We start from the raw sequence: 25,666 nt of genomic DNA, 5'->3' as shown, positions 1-25,666 counted from the left end.
TTATAAGTGAATATTCCATTTAATCCACAATAAATAAACATTAGTATATTAATTAAATAAATTATTAAATTATTATTTACCAAGCAACCGCTCAGGTTATTTTTTTTTTTATAAATGCGTTATCAGCTACTGTACAGGGTAGTATAAGTATATAAATAAATAAATAAAAATTATTTACAATCATTACCGATTCGTTTACTTTGACAAAGTTAGAAATAACTGTGACTATAAAGGCATTTGTTGACCGAATGTGCCTTTTGTTACCTTATCTAATTTAGCTGTAGTTATAGTTGATTGTTAGCTTTGTCATTTTATCAGCTGTTTCTTTGTTAGTTGGAGGTTAAACCTTGGGGGTTAATGATACTCCGTCAGGACCCATTCACCAATATGATTTAGTCCTTTTTGATGATAGCCTGAAAAGTATTCGTATATTAATTCTTTAAGAAATATTGTAAAAGTAAGTTGAATTTAGTTTTGACTTAAATCCGGTTACGATATTCATATAACGATACGTTTGCTTGCGGATAGATTTTTATAGAAACCTTAAAAAGCCGTCCTACCTACGCTACATGCTCATACAATAGTTATATTAAAAGTTGAAGAAAACATTTTTTATGTAGAAATAATTTTCACGGGCGTACGCAGATAAACTCACGAATTTCGTAACAACCAGATGAATGATCTAATAACACGCAGAGAACGAAACAGACAAACTTTCATTTTGATTAAGAAGGCTACTAATACTCGTAGACTTCTGATCCGTCAGTAAGGCAATGACAGCCTTAAGAATCATCCGTCAGCAATATGATTCATTTCAGAAATATCGAAACCGGACATAAGTTGATGAAAATATTCTTTGTATAGGTTTTCAAGTTTAACTGAAAATAAATGTATTATTGCATAACAATGTAAATATTAATTAAAATACATAAGATAGTATAGAAGTACGAGACGTTGAATAAAAAACAAGAATCATTTTAACATAAAATTTACTCATGCATTCAAGCAACGTTTTTAAAAAGGCATGCGTTTAACTGGTAAAAAAATTATGACGCATCCATCAAACTAACTCACGGTTAGTCGAATACAAGCATATTTATCGAATACAATTAAAGTATTCGAGACAAAAATATTTTGTGACGCAATCGATTTTTTATTAATATAATAAAAAAACGAACACGTATTCGAGATTTATTATTTTTTTACCAGCTATAATTATTTGCAAATGGAAACACTTAATTTATTAAGTGCATGCAATAATATCATGCAAAGATCACTTCATTCCATGCTGAAAATCTTTAGTCGGTCACCTGAGGAGAGAAAAGTTTCTTCAAGCCGATGATCGTGGCAAGGAGGAGAGCGATCTTGGAGATCAGAAGGGCCTTCCCAACCATCAAGTATAGGCCCTTGAACGTCAAAGCTCCGAGGAGACCAAACTTCATTGCGGCAGCTGCTAGGAATGGTCCCATGTTCTTATTCCTGGCTCTTCCAGTCTCAACTGATTTGTGGGCTTTCATTGATACTCCTGAAAATGAAGTCTATGTTATGTTAATTGTATATTATTAAATTAATGAGATGGCCCAGTGGTTAGAAAGCGTGCATTTTAACCGATGATTTCGGGTTCAAACCCACTGAATTTTCATGTGCTTAATTTGTGTTTATAATTCATGTCGTGCTCGGGCTTTGAAGGAAAACATCGTGAGGAAACCTGCATGTGTCTAATTTAAACGAAATTCTGCCACATTCCACCAACCCAGCATTGGAGCAGCGTGGTGGAATATGCTCCAAACCTTCTCCTCAAAGGGAGAGGAGGTCTTAGCCCAGCAGTGGGAAATTTACAGGCTGCTAATGTAATGTAATGTAATGTAATGTAAAGTAATCCTTACTAATATTATAAAGGCGAAAGTTTGTATGAATGGATGTTTTATTACTCTTTCACGCAAAAACTACTGAATGGATTTTAATGAAACTTTACAATAATATAGGTTATACAATAACCCATATGCAATTTATAAAGATATTGTGTATATATTACCTGACAATCAGACCCTAATACGCGAGCAAAGCCGCGGTCGAAAGCAAGTACAAATTAAATAATATATATTAATTTAAAGTAATTTCCAATTAATTTAAATATGATGTATTTTGATCATGAATGGTAATTCATAGCTATACAATACTACAACTCTTTGAAACTAGTTAACTTGGGTATAACTTGGTCCCAAGCTCCTGCAATATATATATATATATATATACATATATGCATAGCAGTTGATACATGGTACCTATGCTACGCAGTGAATCGTCCATGAGGTGTTGGTTCGTAGGCGACTACAAAGCACAAGGCAGTGTGTTCTTTGAAAAAAATTATAAATTGAAAATATATATGCAATTTTATTTTATCTTTATTAAATAAATTATATATTATAATAAAGTTAAATGACGAAATGGGCCAATTCAAATTTACAAATACATATAATAATAAATCAACATATTAATTGAATATTATTTCTCTATAACTTTTCTTGTCTAGTTTTAAATCCAATTATGTTTTATTTTCAACGAAAATTAATTGTCTTACATCTAATTAGGAAAGACACAATTGCCTCGACAGCTCGTAATTCAAGTTGACAAATTGTCTTTGAAAACGATAATTATTTAAAGACAAATAATAAAACACTAAGTAATTACGAAATGAGAAAAAAACGTGTCGTCCGAGTACATAGACTGCAAACCCGCAGCTGGGCTTTAGCCCTTTTCTTGAAGGCTCCCAATTCGTATCGGTTTCGAAAAATCGTCAGCGAAAGCTGGTTCCACAGAGTGGTCGTGTGAGGCAGAAAATGTCTTAAAAATCGCGCTGTTGTGGATTTTCGGACATCTAGGTGGTACGGGTGAAACTTGGAATTTGGGCGAGATGTCCGAAGGTTAAATTCAGCAGCCGGGATTAATCAAACAATTCCTCAGAACATTCCCTGTGAAAAAATAGGTAGAAGGTGCAGAATGATCCAACATCTCTACGCAAAGACAAAGGATCAAGCAGATCGGAAAGGGCTTGAAGGAAGGAGGAAGGAGGAAAGGAAGGAGCTGGTACCGGGGAGCACCCGCTCAGAGGTAAGAGCAATACTTCATGTGCGGCCGAATTTGCGCATTGTATAGTCTTAGGCGATATATATAGATAGGCCGACGTGAAATACTGTCTTGTCTTGCTGAGCACACTGACCTTTTTTGATGCCAGTTTGGCTTTACCTTCCAAATGACCGCGGAACTGAACAAGGCTCGAAACATCATCGCCAAGTATTCCGATACTATCTGTAGTGGCTATTGGAATGTTCTCAAATCGAGCAGATACGACAAATGGTGATTTTTTAGCGGTTAATGCGCAAACTTGCGTCTTTCTGGGGTTGAAGTGGACTTGGTGTAGCCAGCCCCAGACCGAGACTTTGTTGACTTTAACGAAAACTCGATTTCAGACACAATTTTGTTCCGGTTTTATCGACGTTTTCCCGAGAAATATTAGCACAGCCGGTGTATAAGGTGTCTAAGGTACTGTCGTCCGCATAGCAGTAAATGTTCCTGATTTGCAACAAGTCATTGATATGCAGAAAAAACAGAGTGGTCGATAAAACTTTAGGTCAGAGCATGCACCGTTGACGACGACCTTGATGCTTAGATCTGCCAAAAAGCTAGTGATCCAATTGCATAATTTACATAATTACTACGGTAAGATCACTATATTTTATATATGATTGACAGTGTGTATGGAGTCTTGTATTTATCGCAGTGCCCATTTATAGGGAAAGATGACCACTCACAGGGTAGAATAAAGGAACAATATTCGCCGTCAGTAAACCTCTCTATACTGACTCAAATCAAATAATATAATTTCACTTTTAGTCTAATAGCCATTGGTTAATTTAAGTATATAACGCGATTCTCGACCAATGAAATGATTTTATAGAAAAATAAATCTGATTTTGGTAGGATATAAACTTTTCAGAATATTATAAATTTCTAAAGAACTTCATATATTTTATTGAATTCCATGATACATTGGCAGATAGTCAGATAAGTTTAATTTATAAATAAGAAATATTTTGTAAAGAAATAGTAAATTAATTTAATTTTAAGGTACAATATATTCAATAGCTATATTGTTTTTTAGAGCGTGATAATCGTTCAATGATTATTTTGAAAAGCTTATGAATGAAGAGAATGACTGGAATGGTGTTCTCCAAGAGGCACAAGTAAAAAAGGGATTAGTAAGAGAAATAAGCATGTATGAGATAATGGCAGTAGTCAAAAGCATGAAAAATTGGAAGGCTTTGGGTCCAGATGACATACCAGTTGAAATATGGAAGGTGCTAAAGACTGACGGATGTATGTGGTTGACTTTATTCTTCAATAAGTTGTTGCATGAAGAAACCATCCCTAAAGAATGGTGCAGTAGTTCACTAATGCCCATCTTCAAAAATAAAGGGGATGTATAGGATTGCAACAATTATAGAGGGATAAAGCTCATGTCACATACTATGAAAGTATGGGAGAAGGTAATAGAGAGTGAAATTACCCAAAATCAGTTGGGATTTATGTCAGGTCGAGGGACAATGGACGCTATTTTTGCACTCCGCCAATTGTGCGAGAAGTACAGACGTGCTCACAAAAACCTGCACATGGTGTTCATTGATCTCGAGAAAGCCTATGATAGGGTGCCTCGTGAAGTGTTATGGTGGGCATTGAAAGGGAAAGGTTTGCCTGGGCAGTATGTGGAGTTAGTCCGTGCTATGTACAGGGGATCCTGTACCTACGTCCGATCGTCTGCCGGCAACACCGACCAGTTCAAGGCCAAGTGGCTGTAGGGTTGCACCAAGGGTCGGCTCTAAGTCCTTACCTCTTCCTGCTAATTATGGACGCTCTAACGGTGGACATACAGCAGGAGGCACCCTGGTGCATGCTTTTTGCCGACGACATTGTACTGGTTAGTGAAGATGGACCTGAGATCCAGAGCAGATTAGAAGATTGGCAACAGAAACTGGAGAATGTTGGCTTGAAAATCAGTAGAACGAAGACTGAATACATGTTCAGGAATTTCGGCGGTCTCTCCGCTCCTGAAGCCATAGCGCTTGATGGCGTAGCCCTTCCAGTCTGCTCCGACTTCCGGCATCTCGGTTCACTCATTCAAGGCGATGGCGAAATAGATCGAACGGTGAAGCACAGGATTAATACAGGGTGGATGAAATGGTGGCAGGTTACGGGAACAATTTGTGACCCCCGTATTCCCCTTAAACTTAAGGGGAAGATCTATAAGACCATGGTCACACCTGCTGTTCTATATGGATCAGAGTGTTGGGCTATAAAAGAGATGACTGAGAGACAATTGCATGTGGCGGAGATGAGAATGTTGAGAGGAATGTGTGGTGTTACGCGAATGGATAGAGTAAGGAATGAGTACTTAAGAGGAAGTTTGAAAGTGGCACCGGTAACCGAGAAGCTATCTGGAAACCGGCTGTCTTGGTATGGGCGTGTTATGCGGAGGAATGGGGACCATGTTGTGAGAAAGGTTTTGAGAATGGATGTGGATGGATATAGAGGTAGGGGACGACCCAAGAAACGATGGATAGATTGTGTGAAAGACGATATGGTTAGAAAGAATGTTACTTGTGAGATGACGTCCGACAGAGAAGTATGGAAGAAGAAGACATGCTGCGCAGACCATAAGTAAAACTGGGATAAGGGCAGGAGGATGATGAATCGTTCAATGATTATATTTTTTTATAAAACTAAGAAAGATCTGTAAGAGTAGTGTTTTATTTCAAAATTGAACAGTTTTTAAGTGTAATTAATTTATCTAGTTTGAATATGATAATGTCCTGACCGATTTGTCCCACGGCAGTCATTCTCAAAGAATAACTAACTCAAAGGTAAATACGTAGAATATTATAATTATAGGAACGGAAAACAGATATTACCAAAGAAAGTTCAAACAGACCAACTACATTACGTGATTTCCGAGGTAAGTCTCAATACTGACAGCTTCCTAATTTCGGGCTATCACTGAAAAATTGTCGGAAAAATCCAATAGTATTTTATTAGTCTGGTCTGGGACTTAAATTCAGGATCTCGAGAGCTACTAGATCGACGAGGAAATCGAATAGTAGTTTGAATATAGAAGGTGGTGAGAGCAAAATTATTGATAACACTAGGCAAGGATGAAAAATAACAAATATTATGGAAAACTACCATCTGGTGTGAATAACATAGCTAAGTGAATTAATATTTATTTTTCATCCAATTAATAAGTAGCTTACAAAATCGATAGCCATTCTTGACTATAGCAGGTGACGTGAGGAAAATACTTTTAAGACCAGAGCAATGAAATTGATGATGAATTGATGATGATGAAAATGAATAATTTACATATTTAGCAACATTTTTTCTAGTATGGAAAGCAATTAATAAAATTCATGGAACACGTTGTGTATATACACAATTAGGTTACAATGTAGTGGCTAAACATTGGTAATTAGACTTAAAACTAAAACTAGAATTAAAGCGCCTAAACGTAGGCAATTACGCTTGAAACTAAACTACTTTTAGCACATGAAAAGTCATTAAAGTCTACTAAATGTTTAACATGCTATAGTTAAATGGCGTCATTATTAAACTGAAACGGAAAATCTGACAAAATTATTTATTTTCATGAATAAACTTAGCACGCTTTATAAGTTCTCACTCTTACTGTTAACACCAAGAGCAAAGTCATCCATTGACTTTAAAACAAAAAAGTAATATGTACGAGGAAATATCATCCCTACAAACCTTGAAATACGCAATCTATTGCCTTGATTAATCGCTTACTGTTATCATTAATACAACAACGATAAACCAATACATACCAACACCCAAGCTGCCATCCTTTTCCTTCTTTCCAGCGATCACAACATCAGCATTATCCAGGAGTCTGTATCTCAGCGAACGAGTTGTGGCGAAGTTCCAGAGCTTGTCTAAGATGACCTGCTGCGCCTGGTCTTCTAATGTGTTGCCAGCTCGTGCCAAAGTCTCTGGCCTAATTGGCATTTCTGCTGCGGCACCGTTACTGAAATTTGAATTGAAGATTAATTATACGAATTTTAATCGTAAATGGACGTTCCAAGCGCAAAAGATCAATCGAAAAATATAGATTGTGATGCTGCCTGGTAATAAAACTATGCAGGCACATTAAAATAACACCAATTAAATTAAACTGGCAATAGTTAACTGTGACCTATTACCACATTCTGTATCGGCCGCTAGAAACGGGTGTATGCCCATCTTAATTTTGTAACCTATACAATATATATATTTACCATATATTTTGAACTGAAAGATAGCATTTTGGCTTTATATCAACCTACCTATGCAAGTAAATAAATTTTATTCATTTAAACAGCAAATTCAATATAGAAGATTAAATTAATAAATTGAAAAAACAACTCAATTATTGAATAATAAAATAAATCCCAAATAACTCAAAAAATATTAATCAATTTAACAAATGAATAGAATCACTAATTGCCGTTTGAAAATTCAAACTTCATTTTACGTAAGGCAAGGATCGAATGATTACCGATTTTAAAACACAAATACAATCACTGTAAATACGATCGGCGATCGTTACCATTGAATGCAGCAACGAATTACTGCATTAATTGGTAACAGCACGATATATAATCTGGAATTATTACGTCACACTCTCCGATCCGATTCCATTGTTATAAATGGATATTCAAATTGGCATTGGATTGCTGTAATAATCGTTATAGCTACGAGAAAACATTCTGGAGACTATCCATGTATCTTTAGGACTTAAAGTTTACTTTACTTGGTGGTAGGGCTTTGTGCAAGCCCGTCTGGGTAGGTACCACCCACTCATCAGATATTCTACCGCCAAATAACAGTACTCTGTATTGTTGTGTTCCGGTTAGAAGGGTGAGTGCGCCAGTCTAATCACAGGCACAAGGGACATATCATCTTAGTTCCCAAGGTTGGTGACGCATAGGTGATGTCAGGAATGGTTAATACTTCTTACAGCGCCTTTGTCTATAGGCGGTGGTGACCACTTACCATCAGGTGGCCCAAATGCAAACCAATGCCATAAAAAAAAAGATAAATGTATTGAATAAATTGTACAATCCCGTAGAAATAAAGCAATCCGTTTTTGTAGTCTTCAGTATTTGTAAACTTTAGTGATGAGCCAATGAGATTAGGTTTTCCGAAATCTCAGAAATCGAAAGGTTAGAAAAGAAATTTGTAGACAGACAAGATTTATTGGTCATGTATGAATGAACCTTTACCTCTCATCAATAATCATCAGGTCATCGGACAGTTGGAAGGCAGCGGTTCTCAACATTCTGTCAACATATCCAACGAGCTCGACTGCGATACACGAGGACGTTTCCCGTGACGCGCATTTGTTTGTGAGACCACGCTTAAGCGTTTCTTCGGATGTTGACATCTAGAAAAGAAAAAATGTACACATATAACAGAGTATCTTTAAAAACCGGTTCCAATTTTTAACAAATCCTTATTATATCAAAACTAAATCTTGAAGGACTATCGAGTCATTCCTATATGTCAAATATTTATTCTACCGACAAGCAGCAGTACACTGGTGTGTTCTGGTTTGAAAAGTGAGTGCGTCAGTCAGTTACTACAGGCATAAGGCACCTAACATCTTAGTACCCAAGGTCAATTTGACATTGAGAACAATGGTGACCATCAATCAGATGGCCCATTTGCCCGTCAGCCTCCCTGTGTTATAAAAAAAATATGTGTGACTTCGAAACTAAGGTAAAGTTTTTTATATAGACGATTTTGAATTACATCTCGGTGACAACCCTACTTACCGTAAGCAAAATGAATCGTATATCTTGAACATGTTAGCAAGGCTCATAGGAAATTAATAAAAATATATTTCATCCATCTACCGTATACAGTATAGTCGTATCATTTTTAACAAGTGTTAATAAACATAAGTTTTAATCAAATATATTTAGTTGAAATTAACCGGTGATTAAACTCAAGCTCAATTTAATATTGGTGTAAATTGATACTTTAATAACCATTCTCTTTCATGAGATGATAACACTTGAGTAAAGAAATTAATCCTAATTAAAATAAAACAGTGTAGAGAGTAATTAATTAATTTATTTATTCATACTACTTGTCGCTCGCGGCTTCGTGCATGTTTTGGGGGTTAGCCGTCAGGTGTTAGACTTAAAATTCGTATGTTGTTAAGCCTTCCTTAGGGTCACAGCTTGCTTCATATCCAATTTCATCGAATCCGTTTCAGTGGGTTGTCCGTGAAGGAGCAACAGACAGGCATAATATTAGTATAGATTTTATAAACATACAAATAATGGCTGATATAGTCCAGGGAACAGAACACTTGAGTTTTAGCTAAAATCTTGGGTTACCCGCCACCTACCGGGTTCAATACAAGCCGTCCGTAGACCCAGTCAAGCACATATTAAAATTTAATCAAAATTGGTCGAGTTGTTTTGTTTGAGTTTACATACATACATACATATATAGAATCATAAAAACATGCATACACATATATATAGAAACATACAAACATACATACAAATAAATTCATGAGATTGCATAGTAAATGTATACATATACATGGAATAATAAAGGATATTTAAAGGAATGACATTATATTAAGCTTACTTTTTTTCATACGTTTTTGGTGAAATCGTTCGTGTATTCAAGGATATGTTCATGTATTGGCGAAGAAAATGACGTGCCACTTTTTGAGGAAAAATCTCGGCGCCAGTTTTTTTCCATACAAAATTCTATAGATTTTAGGTCGACCCGCGCCGAATGTCATACTCGTTGCGGCGCATATATAGAGGGGTATGATGCTTGATAGCTCGGTTCAAATTAGACGCGAGGAGCGATGCGCTCGCCACACCGGCCGCGTGCAATAATGCATATCAAATTATATAATTAGAAATTACACTAGGCGTTGCAGCTGTGCGGGTTATACTGCGAGGCTGCTACCTATGATTGATTATTCTGAAATATGGGAGTGGCGCAGATCCGTGTGTCGGTGTAGTGCCTACTCATATATCAACGGTGAATGTATGGCAAAACATAATTATAATGAGAATGTACTTCGTGCACTTTACCTATAAATAATACAAATTATTATTACAAATGACGGTATGGCAGGCCGTCATATGAATGAGTGTTCTCAATGAGACATATTTATTATATAAAAGCTATATAAAGAAGGTCGGGGTTTACCTCGAATGAAATATAATAATGAAATTAATATGATATAGAAATGGTTTGATGGTAGCCGACTTGCGAGAATATCTATTTAAAAATACGTATGTACTGAGCGATACATATTGATGGTAGAGGGTTACCTCGATGACTATTAATTATGAAATTTAAATCAAGTTTATTAGCAAATAAGGCTGTAAATAATGATTGAACTTCCTTCAATAATAATTAATTTGTTTAAAATAACTAAACATATTATTGCTTGTCCACTTTGTCTTCCATATTGCAGATTCTTGTGAACCGTAAGCGAAGCAAGTTGTAGCGATACTATATTGTAAAACTGTAACGATCGACGGATGTAAGTTCGTACAGCGGTCGAAATCAACATACTTCATGTAAAACTGTGACGATCGACGGACGTAAGTTCGTAAAGCGGTCGTTATAAAACTCTTCAAATAATATCAGTAAACAGGTTCAAGTTTGGTATAACTATTTGGTACGATCACGACGACAACGATCTAATGATGTTGATGTTTTAAGATTTTTACTGTTAAATAACAAAACCTTTATAATATATTTGTACTATGCGCATGCAAAATGATCGCGCACGTGTATACTGAATATACTCTGGTGGATTCTTGATGATTCGACGCGTGGTCTGAGACTGTGTGGCTCGACCGAGAGTCGCTGCATTAGTGTCCCTCGTGGCGATGTCGTCTTGAATTTGCTTAGGTGATGCAGTTGCGAGGTTTGAGGTTACTGTATAACGTCTTTGGCGATACGGTAGTGTCCCTCCTTCTGTTACCAATGAGGCTGCGTACGTGAGATAGTTTCGGGGTTAGAGGTTACTGTATAACGTCTTCGGCGATATGGTAGTGTCCCTCACTGTGTCTTACCGGGTTACTAGAGTAGTGTATGTGCTATGTGGTACTGAGCTTTGGCTGATTGACGTTACGATGTCAATTCAACCTCCTCCCCCTTTTATATTTTTCAAAACAGTTAAATATATAAAGATGGGTAGGAGCGACATCCTTCAGCTACTCGTAAATGGGACAATTAAACAAAATATTTATATTAAAAACGCATTTAAAAGATAAACCTGGTTTTATTTGACTCCTCTATAGTCGATTGAACTTATAATCTCTGACGCTCTAAAAGAGCACGGTTATTACACAAAGTCAACGTTATATGGATCCTAACTAACTAGACGAAATCACGAGCCAAACCGATATTTAAATATAAACGTGAAATTATATTTTAACAAAGATAGGCAGGGAATAGTCACACTATGCAACTAAAGCTAACAACACAACGATAATCACACAGCCATGGTGATTAATTGCCACGGATATTATCCAACTGTGCATAAAATATTACAGTGATAAAGTGTGTGCTTGCAACACAGATGCACTTTTTATTCCCTCGCTCTCTTAATCAGATGGTCCGGTGATCTGACGACCGGAGAGAGTTTAGGACCAAAGGCTTTCGGCGAGGAAAGTCATGACAGAATCAGACAGTAAGTTTTAACTTGTAGTTGTGGTTGTAACATATTTTAGTGCCAAACAGCAATACTTATTATTGTTGTGTACCTTTGGTAAGGTCTTATTTTGGTAAGGTTCCAATGTCTAGGCACGGTGGTGACCACGTACCATCAGATAGGCCAACCCAGACCCAAAGACCCAAGGACCTTTAAATCTGCAGCCCTATAAGCGACTAGATCGATTATTCAGTCTTCTACAAACGTAACTATTAGTAATGATTCACGTAACGATAAGTGAAATTCAAACTAAATTGCGAAATAATCTGATTTTAAAAGCACTTTATATAAATCAGTTGTAAAGGATACAGAAACGTAACAAAAAAAAATTCATTTAAAAAAGTACTTTACATTTAAGTATTTTAATATGAAAAATGTTTAAAATTCTGTGAAATGAATTCCGCAATAGTACCTAATTGAGATTTTCATTTATTTTTTGTTATGAAATGTGTCGTTTGTTACATTTGACATTTTTCCTTTGCTTAGTATCATTGGTCTTGTGGCTGCATATTGTGAGATGTGAGGTTACAAGATATCGATCCATAAAAAAAAATAAGTTTTTGCGAATGAAACCAGCCAGGATCGATGACCTGTAGAAGGTGACAGGACAGGACTGGATGCGAAAGGCGGAGAAATTTTTGGTACACTTTAGGAAAGGCCTATGTCCAGCAGTGGATTGTGATTGGCTAATGATGATAATTTAGAGTTTTTAATTCCAAACAGTTAGGTAACATCCATATGTACCAGTTACAAATACGCACATCACATAAAAAACTTTACCGTCTAGCTACTTGACAAAATACAGAATACGATACCCTTGGATTAACTTTAATTAAAATAAATGGATCTTTATAATGAAATCCTATTGGAACTTAAATACTTACATAAAATACTCTAGAAGTTATGTACTATTTATTATTTGTTATAAAAATATATTTAGGGACACATTTTAGAAACTGAATTAATTCGACTAGACTTATTTTATTTGTCAACGCACTTAACGGACGAAACACTCTACCGTACTTTTTATTTTTATGAACCTTCGATTATCTTTATAAATTTTTAATAGGAGTATTTTAATAAAAATAATCTGTTCTCATTTTAAATAAATATGAGAGTATAGAGTTTTATATAGTTGGCTAGAGTGCATTGACCCGAAATCCGATAAGAAATAATCAGTATCATTTGTATGTAACACCAAGTTTTCGTGTCTGCAAAGTAAATTAATCGTTTTTTGTTGATGTTCGTTTTTATAATAATAGTCCTCAAATACCTATTAAAGTAATAAAAATATCTTAGCTTTGCCAATTAATAAATTGAAATCATGTTAAGAAAACTCTGATTCATTTAAAAGGCTTACTCGATAAAAAATAATCGGGTTAAAAAGTGTGGAGTAAGTATTCATTGATTGATTAATAATTCAGGAAAACAGTATCTATTGAGTTTCTTGTCGGTTCTTATCGGTAAAATCTACATTCCGAAACGGTATCACCGTTAAATTTATTGTCAAATAACGATTCTAAAGCGCTCGCTGGGCCTAGTTGAATAAACAATATTTGATTTGATTCGATTTCATGAATAATATTAATAAATATTTTGTTTTAAGTTTTTGTCTCAATTTTATATTTTTAATCGAAAAATCTCTTGGCGCGCCTTGGGAGGTGAGCGCGACTTGTGGATCGTGACTGAAACGGCATAACAGTTACGCCATATTTCCTGTGTTACTATTACATTGTGTGTGTATACTTTGTGTCTCTTACACCCTTATTTGTACGTGACCCGTATAATATATTATATTTTTTATACATACTTATATTTATTTATTAATTTTCTTTATTTATAAATCCATCAATAAATTTTTAATAACTGTCGTACTTTTTTTTCACATCTGATGGGCGTACTATCTAGTTATCGGTTATTTAGTTATTATTATTATACAGAATATTATTATTATCATAGATAAAGATAGATTAAATTCCGTTATAAAATTTCGGAAAATAAAATCTCAATCGAAAGTAATTAACAAGTGCACATTGAAGTATTTTAAAAAGTCTTTAGAGAAGTTAATAGGGAAATTCATGTAGTAAGCACTACTCATTCGATAAAGAAGTAAATTGCATTGACAAAATTAAATAAGGAAACTACAATGTGAAGTCGACGAGACCATAGAGTGAAAAATTTGTTAGAAGTGGCTTTTTAATTATACTAACATGTCCATTAATATTATTAAACATAACTTAAACAGCCTGTAAATTTCCCACTGCTGGGCTAAGGCCTCTCCCTTTGAGGAGAAGGTATGGAGCATATTCCACCACGCTGCTCCTATGCGGGTTGGTGGAATAGACATGTGGCAGAATTTCAATTAGACACATGCAGGTTTCCTCACGATGTTTCCCTTCACCGCCGAGCACAAGATGAATATAAACACAAATTAAGCACATGAAAATTCAGTGGTACTTGCCTGGGTTTGAATCCAAAATCATCGGTTAAGATGCACGCGTTCTAACCACTGGGCCATCTCGGCTCAAGTGTAATAAGTTTAAAATAATTTACTCGTCTTATATATTGCATTGCAAACACAATTTGCAACTTCATAATCTAGCTCGCTTGATCTTATTCTTGATAATAACAAAAAAATTGCGTTCAATTGCCTTTGAAGATTGTACTCTGAAATTTATATGTATTCCTTTTACACCAGGTATTTCTTCTATAAAAATAATTCTTTCTATCTCTCTCTATCGTTTCAAAATGTTAATATCAGAACTGAAATGTCAAATAAAAGTTTTGCAGTTCGTAAATATATCTTCTGGGTTTGAACCCGAAATCATCGGTTAAGATGCAAGCGTTCTAACCACTGGGCCATCTCGGCTCAATATTATTGATAGCAGGGATTTTAACAATAATTGTTCATATTCTCCTAGTACCTATCATTTTGTATAAAATTAATAAAACCCCGATGACGTGACCTATAGATTAACTCTGTTTATATAACATATTATCTACCATACGTCGTTGTAACCGATTGAATGCATAGAAGTTGAAGTTCAGCGCTATCAAATTAACTTAAAAACTTCGTAATATGATATTATAATGTTAAATAAATATCTAACAATATCAGTATCATTAGAAATTGGCAAATTGATATTTTAGAACATTTTTTCATGGAATCGGAATACACCTTATCTTTTTGCATCTCTAACGTTAAATTGTTTCCAATAATCATTTTACTCGTGCGATTTAGTCGTGTGCAAAGAAGTATTTATTAAATGACGAGAATGGAAGAAGGTGTTGGAAATGAAGTTATAATTATATAGTGTTAAGTCTACCTGGGTCACCTGATTCCTTTCCCGAACCGGTTGTTGTGTTTAATTTGACTGTCAATAAGTAAGTGTAATGCTTCTATATTGAATAAAAGAATTTGAGTTGATTTTGAGTTTGAGGGTGAGTTGTCACCACCGCCCATAGACATTGGCGCTGTATGAAATATTATTCCTTACATGGTCAATACGCCACCAACCTTGGGAACTAAGATTGTGCACAGGCACAAATTATATCTGTGTGTAGAGTTTTAAGAGATCACACACCCTTCAAACCGGAACACAACTATACTTAGTACTGTTGTTTGGCAGTAGAATATCTGATGAGTGGGTGGCACCTACCCAGACGAGTATAAAAATTTGAAGAATTTTAGTGTAAACAACCAATGACTCCTAAACTATTTGTAATAATGTACTTTATATATACATTAGGTAAAATGTTTTGATAATACCAATGAGTTTCTAGTTCTACTGTCTTACCTATCAAATCGAAAATGCAACACAAAATTATATAAAGTCCGTGGTAGAATAACTGATAAATAGAAAAAAATAAAAAGACAGCAAATTCAGCAAACCAGTAAAGTAATTTTCAGTAAGAAAGTTTTTAATATGTTTTGACGTCTTTTTTTATTTAAAATCAGTTGACATACTGGCAAATGCGTCCCTTGCTGTTAAGGTGTTGCTACTATTCAAAAATTGATACTATTAGAAATACTAGCCATTCCTTATATCGCCAATGAGACGTCAATCTAGGGAACTAAGATGTTGGGACAGAAAGTAAGATGAAGGGACACCTTGTACCAGTTACATTGCCTTACTCATCTTAAAACTGGAACATAATAATACTAAGTATTACTGTTAAGCGGTAGAATATAAAATGATGAGTAGGTGGTATCTATTCAGACGAACTTGCAAAAAACTCTACCACCAATTAGAGTAAGTAAGTTAGTTTGATATCGCACGTTTAATCGAATAACGTCACAATCTAAAAAAGTAAATTTTACAGGAGAGCTATTTAAATATTTTAAGAAAACTGTATTTGATATAAAAATTTTAATATTAATTTTGGACGAAAAAAAAAAAAAAATTTGTAACGACTATTATTCTTAATGAAGGGGGGGTGGTACAGATATTTTTTGTATTTTTATTTAATCGTTAGTTATTCATTTTTTTTAATTATATTGACACTTTACTGTTATAAAATAAAAACTATATTCATTAAAGTGTCATTTTATTCTCATAAGTGTATGGAGAAAATACAAAAATAATAATAATTCATATGTTTCACCAAACCGAACAATATTCTTTGGTTTGGTTGAATTGCAAAAATAAAGTAGCGAAAACGAAAAATAAACGAAAAAACAATACTTCTAGTGGAAAGTGGTCTCCGATAATATCTGCTTGGTTTACTACTTACCTACTTATAAAATACGTATAAATTATTCAGAATTCAAACAGTAAATTTATACATTTTGTAAATTATAATAAAATTGTTTTAGTGCATTTAAAAATCAATAAACATAATAATAATAAAACATATAATTTTGCTACCAGATGAGTTCTATGGCATAAGTCTATAACATAAGCAATTAATTGCTATTTATCTTAATGTACCACTATTTAGTATATATCTCGTTATACTAAAACTATTTTTTGTAATTCTGAAATCCTTTAACTATCTTAATAATAAATCAGTCATAATTATATTATATCGAAATTAAGAAAACAATCAGCACGATTGCTATTGCATGACATGAATGCTACTCATTAAAACAGTGCTGTTACAAAACTCGTTTCCATAAAAGAATGGGATTAAATTATTATCAATGAGAGATTTTAAATATCTTTTCTTCCGAGCATTCAACTAAATTCTGGACCTTATACAGTTTTTGAAGGTCAAAATTATGCCGCCCGTAGGCGTGATGATCATTTTGGACAAAACAGCTAATAATCGTTTTGAGCATAAGAGTTTTTGTGATAGACGTTAAGTTCGTCGTCAAGTTCTTTGTCAAAGTTTAGTATCTTTATATCAGATAATCGAACTGTGCACATTCTTTATTTTTTTTCAATTTACCACTGCTACCATACTCTGGCCAAATCTCTCTCCTCGCAGTTTGTACAAGGGTCATGTATTGTTCATGTATAGATCGGTGAGGTCTTCAAGAATTTTTAAACTTATTTTATGACCGAGTTGTCATTATAATTTTAATTTTGAGGATGCCCATTCATTAAAAACTAATGAGTCATACTCTTAATATGAATGTTACTGAAAGCATACATATACTCGTACATCAAAAACATGTATTGATTTTTCTCCTGACCAAAACAGTTGTCAGAATAAACTACTATTTCTAGGTTTCGTATATCATGTATAGATTCTGATTTATTTTCCAAATACAATTTAATATATGAGTCTATATCATTCGCTCCTCGAAGCCCGTCAATTTCACTCCAAACGAAACATTAACAATGATCTCTTGCGCGATCACAAGCTGTGAAGTAGTACACATTCAACTTGGCCTTGTAACAGTATACAACATCAAATTTGCACATAGGAAGAGGCAAAACCAAAGTTAAAGAAATAAAAGTTAATTATGTATTTCATAATTTGGGAAAAGTCATAACGTCATTAAACATAATGAAACATTCATTAAACAAAAAATGTCGTTTTATTACTTATGTCAATCTTAAGATTCCCGAAGCATGAGAGTCGAAAGCTGACAGTAAACTTAAAATGACGGTTTAACACTCAAAATAATTGTATTTTATAAACAACGACATGTACTTATCCGTTTAGTGTCGTTGTAGGTATAGACGGAGGAGAGGAGTTCGTTTAGTGTCGATCCGCAACTACTGCTTTCTTGATCAACGGCTGCGAATTAAGACACAAGAATCGAAGCAAAATGTAAATTCCGCTCTCAGCAACTAGATGGTGTTAAAATATAAATTTTCTTAAATTTCGTTTAGTGACGGTATTTGAATAAGCGTGCGATATTATTATGCGTGCCACTTCTATAATCCTTCTTATCTATATGAATATAAAGCAAAGTCATTCAAACTCAATCGAAACTCAACTAATTTTAAAGTTTTTTGAGTTTCTTTGTATTGAGTTGAGATCGTGAGAGTTGATGAGAGTGAATCGACTTTAAATTCATTTCATTCGTTCAAGTTAAACGTACTCAAATTCTATCTATCTATCTATTCGATTTTATTTTATCTTGATCTAATGTTGAAGTATATTCTATATGACAATTATTTACTAAGTATGTTTGATCAGTTGACATAACATAATAAACATAATCAGCCTGTAAATTTCCCACTGCTGGGCTAAGGCCTCCTCTCCCATTGAGGAGAAGGTATGGAGCATATACCACCACGCTGCTCCAATGCGGGTTGGTGGAATACACATGTGGCAGAATTTCGTTGAAATTAGACACATGCAGGTTTCCTCACGATGTTTTCCTTCACCGCCGAGCACGAGATGAATTATAAACAAATTAAGCACATGTAAATTCAGTGGTGCCTGCCTGGGTTTGAACCCGAAATCATCGGTTAAAATGCACGCGTTCTAACCACTGGGCCATCTGGGGTCTCAATTTAGAAAAATCTAGTAGAATCTTTACCTGCTTGAAACAATATACATGTTACAAATCGCTAAAGAGCGAAAATTCTATCTGAACTAAATATTGCTTTTTCCATTGGAAATTAACTTTGAAAGTGATACATTGTTATGTTGAAAGAACTCTCGTTATTTTCCAACAGTCGATTATAATACTGAGATTCTGAAAACTCTCAAGAATCTCACTTTTACTTAATTATGTATCAATATCTTTACGTTTTCCTTTTCACTTATAAAAGTAACAGTAAGGCCTACTCTCCTTTTTGAGGAGGTTCGGTACTAGCTCCACTGCTTCATTCAGCTGTAATAACGTACTCCTAATACGACAAATACCTGTAGCGGCGATTACGTGACGCGTGTCTTTCTGTAAGCACATTTGATACAAACTTATTGATATTTCAATAAAAAAGGATTCTAATCATGAATATTATATCTTTTTCGAATACGCGAACGTTTGCGTTTCGTTCTTTTTATATATGGAAAAGTCACAATCAACACAAAAAACGCCCATGAATAACTTTGATTTGAATTGAAAAGTTAATGACTCTCTTAATTAATCAAGCTCTGTTGCTCTGGAAATGCTTTATTTATTAAGGTATTGGAATATTTTTAAATCAAGTGACAATGCGTACGCGCTGGGAATCGGAGAATTCTAGTTTTCCGCTTTCCACGTAAATGTGACTGCGTTACTTCCTCAATACATAAGAGATAGCGTTTTTATTTTTTAATTATTAAGGCTAGTGTAACAACAGGCCACGGAAATTTAAATATACTTGGTGGTAGGCTTTGTGCAAGCCCGTCTGGGTAGGTACCACCCACTCATCAGATATTCTACCGCCAAACGACAGTACTCAATATTGTTGTGGTATCCCGTTTGAAGGGTGAGTGAGCCAGTGTTACTAAAGGCACAAGGGATATAAAATCTTAGTTCCCAAGGTCGTTGGCGCATTGGTGATGTAAGGAATGGTTAATATTTTTTACAGCGCTATTGTCTATGGGCGGTGGTGACCTAACATCAGGTGGCCCATATGCTCGTCCGTCAACCAATGCCATAAATAAACCCGTCACGTGATCATTTGCCAGTCTACCAACCTATAGATACAAAAAAATCTAATCGAGTAATTTCTTGCTGGGTAATAATTGTAAAATTTGAAAGATACACGTGTGTGTAACATTACAATAAGATTTTGAAGCAAAAAATATTTTATGAAAAATAGCTATTGAAGCGTCCTGTCATTCTGAAGCGATGTAAGCGCTTGATTATTTAAAATGACTTATATTTTATTTGTATGCACATTGATATAATTAAGATTTATTTATTTAAAGCCTTGTTTCAATTATTAAATGAATTTAATTATATACAACTTATGTAACAGGTTATGTACATGTACATGTATAAACATATTATGACTAATATGTGTGTGTTAGTATTGTATCAATGTGTGACGTATGTATATGTCAGTGATATTTTTTTTAAAGAATAATAAAGCAATGTCCCAAATTAATCTTAATTAATTACATTGCTAGTATTCTTATAGGCTTAGTCTATTATATATATTCTAATAGGAATATCAGTAATTCCTTAGAATTACTAATATTCCTATTTAGCCCTTTTGAGCTTATAATTCGTGAGTGATACTCCCTCAGTTAGGAGTGGGGACGACAACACCCGCCAAGGGACAGGATCAATCCTGCGACTTTTTACACCATAGTTAATAATATAAAAAAACGTCTTGGTGTAACATCTGAACGCCAAAACATCCCGATCTCGCAGCACATACTATGCATATTTACAGTTAACAAATACATGTCTGAGAATATAGATTTTTATAATAATTTACAAGATTCTATAATTTAAATTTTAAAATTATTATCTTAACCCGCTACCGCTTATGGCTTAGGACTGAGCTTCAAAGTGCATCTCTAGGGCAAGAGTTTTAATTACAGACGCCAGTAACTATGTATTAATTTAAATTAGGTCAGGAGAGAAAGCGATATCGGTATCCTATTACCGTATTAATTGATGGATACGTTATGCGTTTTCTTTACCTCGATAAAGTTGTATATTAGAAACGCTTGAGTTCATTACGTTAATTGTGACGTTTGCGTTATGGCTTTTTTTTTAAATCGTCATTCGAAAATCAAACTACTTTGCTTTTGAACTTTATTCAACAGGCGTCCAATTATACTCTATTTCTGTCTCTCGTCATTGATTTAACATTTGCTAGAAGAAGACACAGCATAGTTAGACTAATCATTGATTGAATCCTATTTATATAATAGGTAAAGCCGAAAATGATACTTCAAGCAGGCTTACAAGCATTACTGGATTTTTACATTACTTCTACCTCAGATTATAAAACAAAAGGTAGATAGAGCGCGTGCAACGTTATAGTGAAGCAACAAAAGCGAATACAATTTATCCGTATACGACATGTCTTTTTTTTAATACGTCAATAGTTAGTAAATGATGTAGCAACACTTTCGCCCCATTCAATTTTTTTTATAATCCAATGCCCTAAAAGAACTTGGGAAACGTTTTACAAGATTGAATTGATCCGTTCGGTATGTATGTATATTATACAGAGAAGCTTAGTTTAACTCGATAGCTAATCTTTTCTACCAAATAAATAACATCAGATGATGTACTAAGATTTATTTATTCATATATAAATGCACGTTTATAACTTACATACATTACACGAATTAAAAAACAACAGTATAGTAAATTTATTGTCTAAAGGTGAACTGAGCTTAGTATTTTTTTTTAGATACAGAACTCATATATGAAACCCTTTATATATCTGTTTGAAGTTGTTTAAAGATATTTATTTTCGCTTTAATCATAATTTAATTATTTGACTAATAACCTTTATTATTTTATAAATATTTCATAACGTAAACCAATTGTTTAAAAGGAAAAAACATACATGTTTTATACGTAATCTTTTATCTGACGAATTATTATTTTATTAAGTAAAGGATTATTGAAAGAATAGCCTCGAGGTATGCTTTTACGAATAATATTTACAAAATGATATAAATAATTAGTTATATACAGAATATTAATTTTACTAAACACGTAAAAAAGTTTTTACATATCTAATCAAATGATCATATTTTTTTTTTATGATCACTATATTTGATTAATGAATTATTACCTCAAAAGATGATTACTAATAAACATTACAGTTTTATTTTCCAAATGTTTCGTTTTTATAACGTTGTTACTCTAAATGTATAAAAGCTAAGCAATCGGTATTATTACAATCATAACATAATAATCACTATGAATCAACTAATTGCGATAGACCTAAGAGTAGATTAGATGTGGCAAATGAAAAAAAAATATCGAAATATTTATAATTTATGTAAATACAACTTACGTAAGTCTTTATATTCGTGGATGGAAAAAGTGTGATTTTTTACAAAAGAGTTTCTTCTGGAACGTTCTAGAACTTATACAAAGGACTGTTCAAAAATCATACCGCAAGATATTCGAAGGGGGTTAAGGTTTGTATGGAAGCAAGTTTTTCGTCTTAGACGTCATAAATATGAAAATTGCGGTTCAGCTTTTTTTTATTACGTAAGAGTCGGTTGTTTCAGCAGTTTACATGGTAAGTTACTTAATTAATTAAAACATTTCCGCTCTTTTAATATGTATTACTTTTATATTAATGCTTGTGTTTTCACAGTGTTCGAAATTCGAATATAATTCTTGATAACTTGAGAGACACATCGTTTAACACAACATATGAATTGCAGATTTTTAATATGTTTTATTTTTTGAATTTCCATATTTTTTATTAATAGCACTATGGCATTCATAGCTCAAAAGAAGATTGGTCAAAAAGGTATTATACTGTTTATTTGTGGTATTAATTTGTGTATATAATTGTAGTAACACGTGTATTCAAAAGGCGCGTATTGGAACAGCGACATGGAATATGCTCCAAACATCAAAGAAGACGAGACTTTAGACCAGCAGCGGAACATGCACACTGACTTTTACAAAGATTATTTCTAGAACTACTAGAATAATTAATTTAATATAACAACCGATAATGACATAGAATATATTATCTTAACGCTAATTAATTAGTATTAAAACTTAGAAATCATATAAGCATGCTCATTTACACTTCAACGTACGTGAAACTGGAGTTAGATACACACTGCGATTAAGTTTCGCTAAACACTAACTTAGATAAATCATTTAATATACTGAAAACTTCTAACAAAATTAAAACAAGTAACTGAAACGTATGTATGTAAGCAAAACGTTGTCAAGTCCTCTCTGAGGCTGCTCCCAATTGTGACCTTGAACGAATATGGTGACATCACAATAGCCTTCAATCTAAATGTCTAATGATTACTTCCCAAAATATTGCCATCAATGATTGATCATACTATATTCAATTGATGTTATAGGTACTGAAAATTGTTCTTTTAAAGTTTATTTTATTTGAGTTATGATATTAAAAGTTTTATTTGAATTTGAATACGACGGTAATTCAGTTAACGTTTGATTGAATCGTTTAGAAAGCAATACGTTTAATATTTCTTTTAATATTTCGGACACTAGCTACTCGCCCCGACTTCAGATGGGTATATTATATATAAGGGTGTGTACCCAACTTTTCAATTGAAGAACAAACCAAAAAAGGAAATATTTAAAATAAACTTATAATAAAATCATATTAGATATAAAATCATTCCAATTATTGTTTATGAAAACCGCATTAAAATTCTGCTTAGATTAAAGATCTAGGAAGCGACTTTGTTTTACACTGTGTACAAATATCCTGCGTTAAAATATACATTACTTTTTATCCGAGGTGTAAAATTAAAAGGAACGAATGTACGATGGTTTTAATTTTACTTACAAAATAAAATCACTACAAAAATTAAACAACTCATATAATGTTTAGAGCCGTGAGTAGCGATTTACATCGCGATGATATTATTTATTTATTCATTAATGAAAGAAATCTGAGAAAATCTCTTGTTCACGCATGCGTAATGAATCAATCATTGTTTTTCTTTGAGTTTTTACATTTTCGTTCAAGATAATGATTTTTATTTATATAATAAACCGATTATTATTATTTTGTGAGTGTGTTTTATTTTGTTTGTAAAGAAATTTTGTAAATTCACATTTTATTGATTATATTTATTGATGAAATGAAAATGTATATTGACTATATGAATGGTTTTTAAATATTATTAAATATATGATATATTTTTTTTTTCAATATTATATCTAAATTACCTATTTTTTTAAATTAATAATATATATATTTTTTAAATAATCGCAATCAATTCTCGCAATTAAATATTCTTCCATTTTCTAACTAAAAACCTAACGATGTCAACGTTCATCAACAATTTTATTGATATTCCGTTCATGCTATTCCAGATCCAACTCACCTCATTCTCAATCTCCATCGATCTTACGATCCCGACAAGCAAAACAGTTATTAAAAAGCTCTTCATTTTTTATCGATAAAGTCCTTCACTTCACTAGCACCGTGTGCCTATCACTATCGATATATTTATACACAGTTTGACAACCGCTGCACTAACGGCAAATGCAGAAATGCGTAAACTTGAACTGTTTTATACGTGCATGCATGGATGAACAAAAAGTGGGGAAGCGGCTAATACATGTCAGTTTCTCGTTAGTCTATGAGAAAATCTTTAAAAAAAAATGTACACATATTCCCAAAGTTAATGACATAAAACCCAGTACACAAAGAATTGAAAAATAAATGTAATTACAATTTTTTTTTTATAACATTTGTTGGCTGGCAAAATTGATCTGATTGCAAGTGGTTACTACTGCCCAAAGGCTTTAGTACCGTTAGAAATTTTAACCATTTCTAACATCACCAATGCACCAACCTTTGATACCCAAGATATATTATCCCTACTGCCTGTAGTTACACTGGCTCACTCAGCTTTCAAACAGGAACACAACAGTGCTAATTGCTTGATGAATATATTTAACGAGCTGGTACCTACACAGACGGGCTATAATGATTTCATGATACAAATGACATACGACTTTACATAATATATACTTTATAATACGGTCGTTTGGTTGAAATGATTCCTCTCGTTCTCTCATCATAAAATTTACATGCGAAAGAAGAAGACACAAGATTGTTTAACTAAACACCTCCTAAAAATATTAATAGGTGAGGTTACGTACAATTTTGGTGCTTAAGTAGTTATTCATTTCCACTGACGATATAAGTAAAGAAGGGTTAAAAACAATTGCTGTTTAAATTCCTTCTAAAAAAGGAGTTTAAATGTTACGATGCATATATAGAGTACTATTTGATAAATCAGATTCAATTGGGTCAGTATTTTTATTAAATTTTTTTGTCAATTTTTTCTGGTATTTTTATAGAAACAAATAGTACATATTCAATTTTATAATTAACAATTCATAAATAATTACCAATAAAACTTTCCAATTAATTAATTTATTTGTCATAAATATTTTAAACGAACAAATTTGTTCGATAATTTAAGCGAACTACTTTATATTATTGCTGTAACACATCAAATACTATGTATGTTATGAGATATAAATACTCATAAATATTGTGCATTAATTTCGTCTGTTTTAACTATTTTAAAGTAGCCGAGATGGCCCAGTGGTTAGAAGGCGTGCATCTTAACCGATGATTTCGAACCCAGGAAGGCACCAATGAATTTTCATCTGCTTAATTCGTGTTTATAATTCATCTCGTGCTCTGCGGTGAAAGAGAACACCGTGAGGAAACCTGCATGTGTCTAATTTCAACGAAATTCTGCCACATGTGTATTCCACCAACCCGCATTGGAGCAGCGTGGAATATGCTCCAAACCTACTCCTCAAAGGGAGAGGAGGCCTTAGCCCAGCAGTGGGAA

At 33.4% G+C, this 25,666-nt stretch overlaps 1 protein-coding gene across 2 annotated transcripts; it reads right to left on the bottom strand.

Annotated features, from left to right (window-relative positions):
* Nucleotides 1-24,351, bottom strand: LOC113398111 (uncharacterized). Of its 2 annotated transcripts, none has more exons than XM_026636698.2 (5): nt 24,176-24,351; nt 8,331-8,491; nt 6,894-7,093; nt 1,311-1,525; nt 1-413 (listed from the first exon to the last, which is right to left on the bottom strand). In XM_026636698.2, exons 1-5 carry the CDS (start codon nt 24,239-24,241, stop codon nt 393-395), a joined length of 663 nt encoding a protein of 220 aa, XP_026492483.1. In that variant the 5' UTR covers nt 24,242-24,351; the 3' UTR covers nt 1-392. The 2 variants fall into 2 exon arrangements, with proteins under 2 accessions (XP_026492483.1, XP_026492484.1); XM_026636699.2 differs by having other exon boundaries at nt 1-398.
* Nucleotides 24,352-25,666: the final 1,315 nt, after the last annotated feature.

The sequence above is a fragment of the Vanessa tameamea genome, chromosome 24, assembly GCF_037043105.1.
Source record: "Vanessa tameamea isolate UH-Manoa-2023 chromosome 24, ilVanTame1 primary haplotype, whole genome shotgun sequence".
NCBI classification, from domain to species: Eukaryota; Metazoa; Arthropoda; class Insecta; order Lepidoptera; family Nymphalidae; genus Vanessa; species Vanessa tameamea.
The sequence above is the reverse complement of the archived record's forward strand: the minus strand, read 5'-3'. Positions and strand labels throughout refer to the sequence as shown.

What these genes read in the sequence shown, in the direction of transcription:
- LOC113398111 (XM_026636698.2), bottom strand. Translation starts at nt 24,241, where the DNA reads ATGAAGAGCTTTTTAATAACTGTTTTGCTTGTCGGGATCGTAAGATCG. An exon ending in CGATGGAGATTGAGAATGAG is followed by an intron (nt 8,492 to 24,175) that starts GTGAGTTGGATC and finishes TTTCTTTTCTAG; the next exon opens with ATGTCAACATCCGAAGAAAC. An exon ending in CTGATGATTATTGATGAGAG is followed by an intron (nt 7,094 to 8,330) that starts GTAAAGGTTCAT and finishes TTCAAATTTCAG; the next exon opens with TAACGGTGCCGCAGCAGAAA.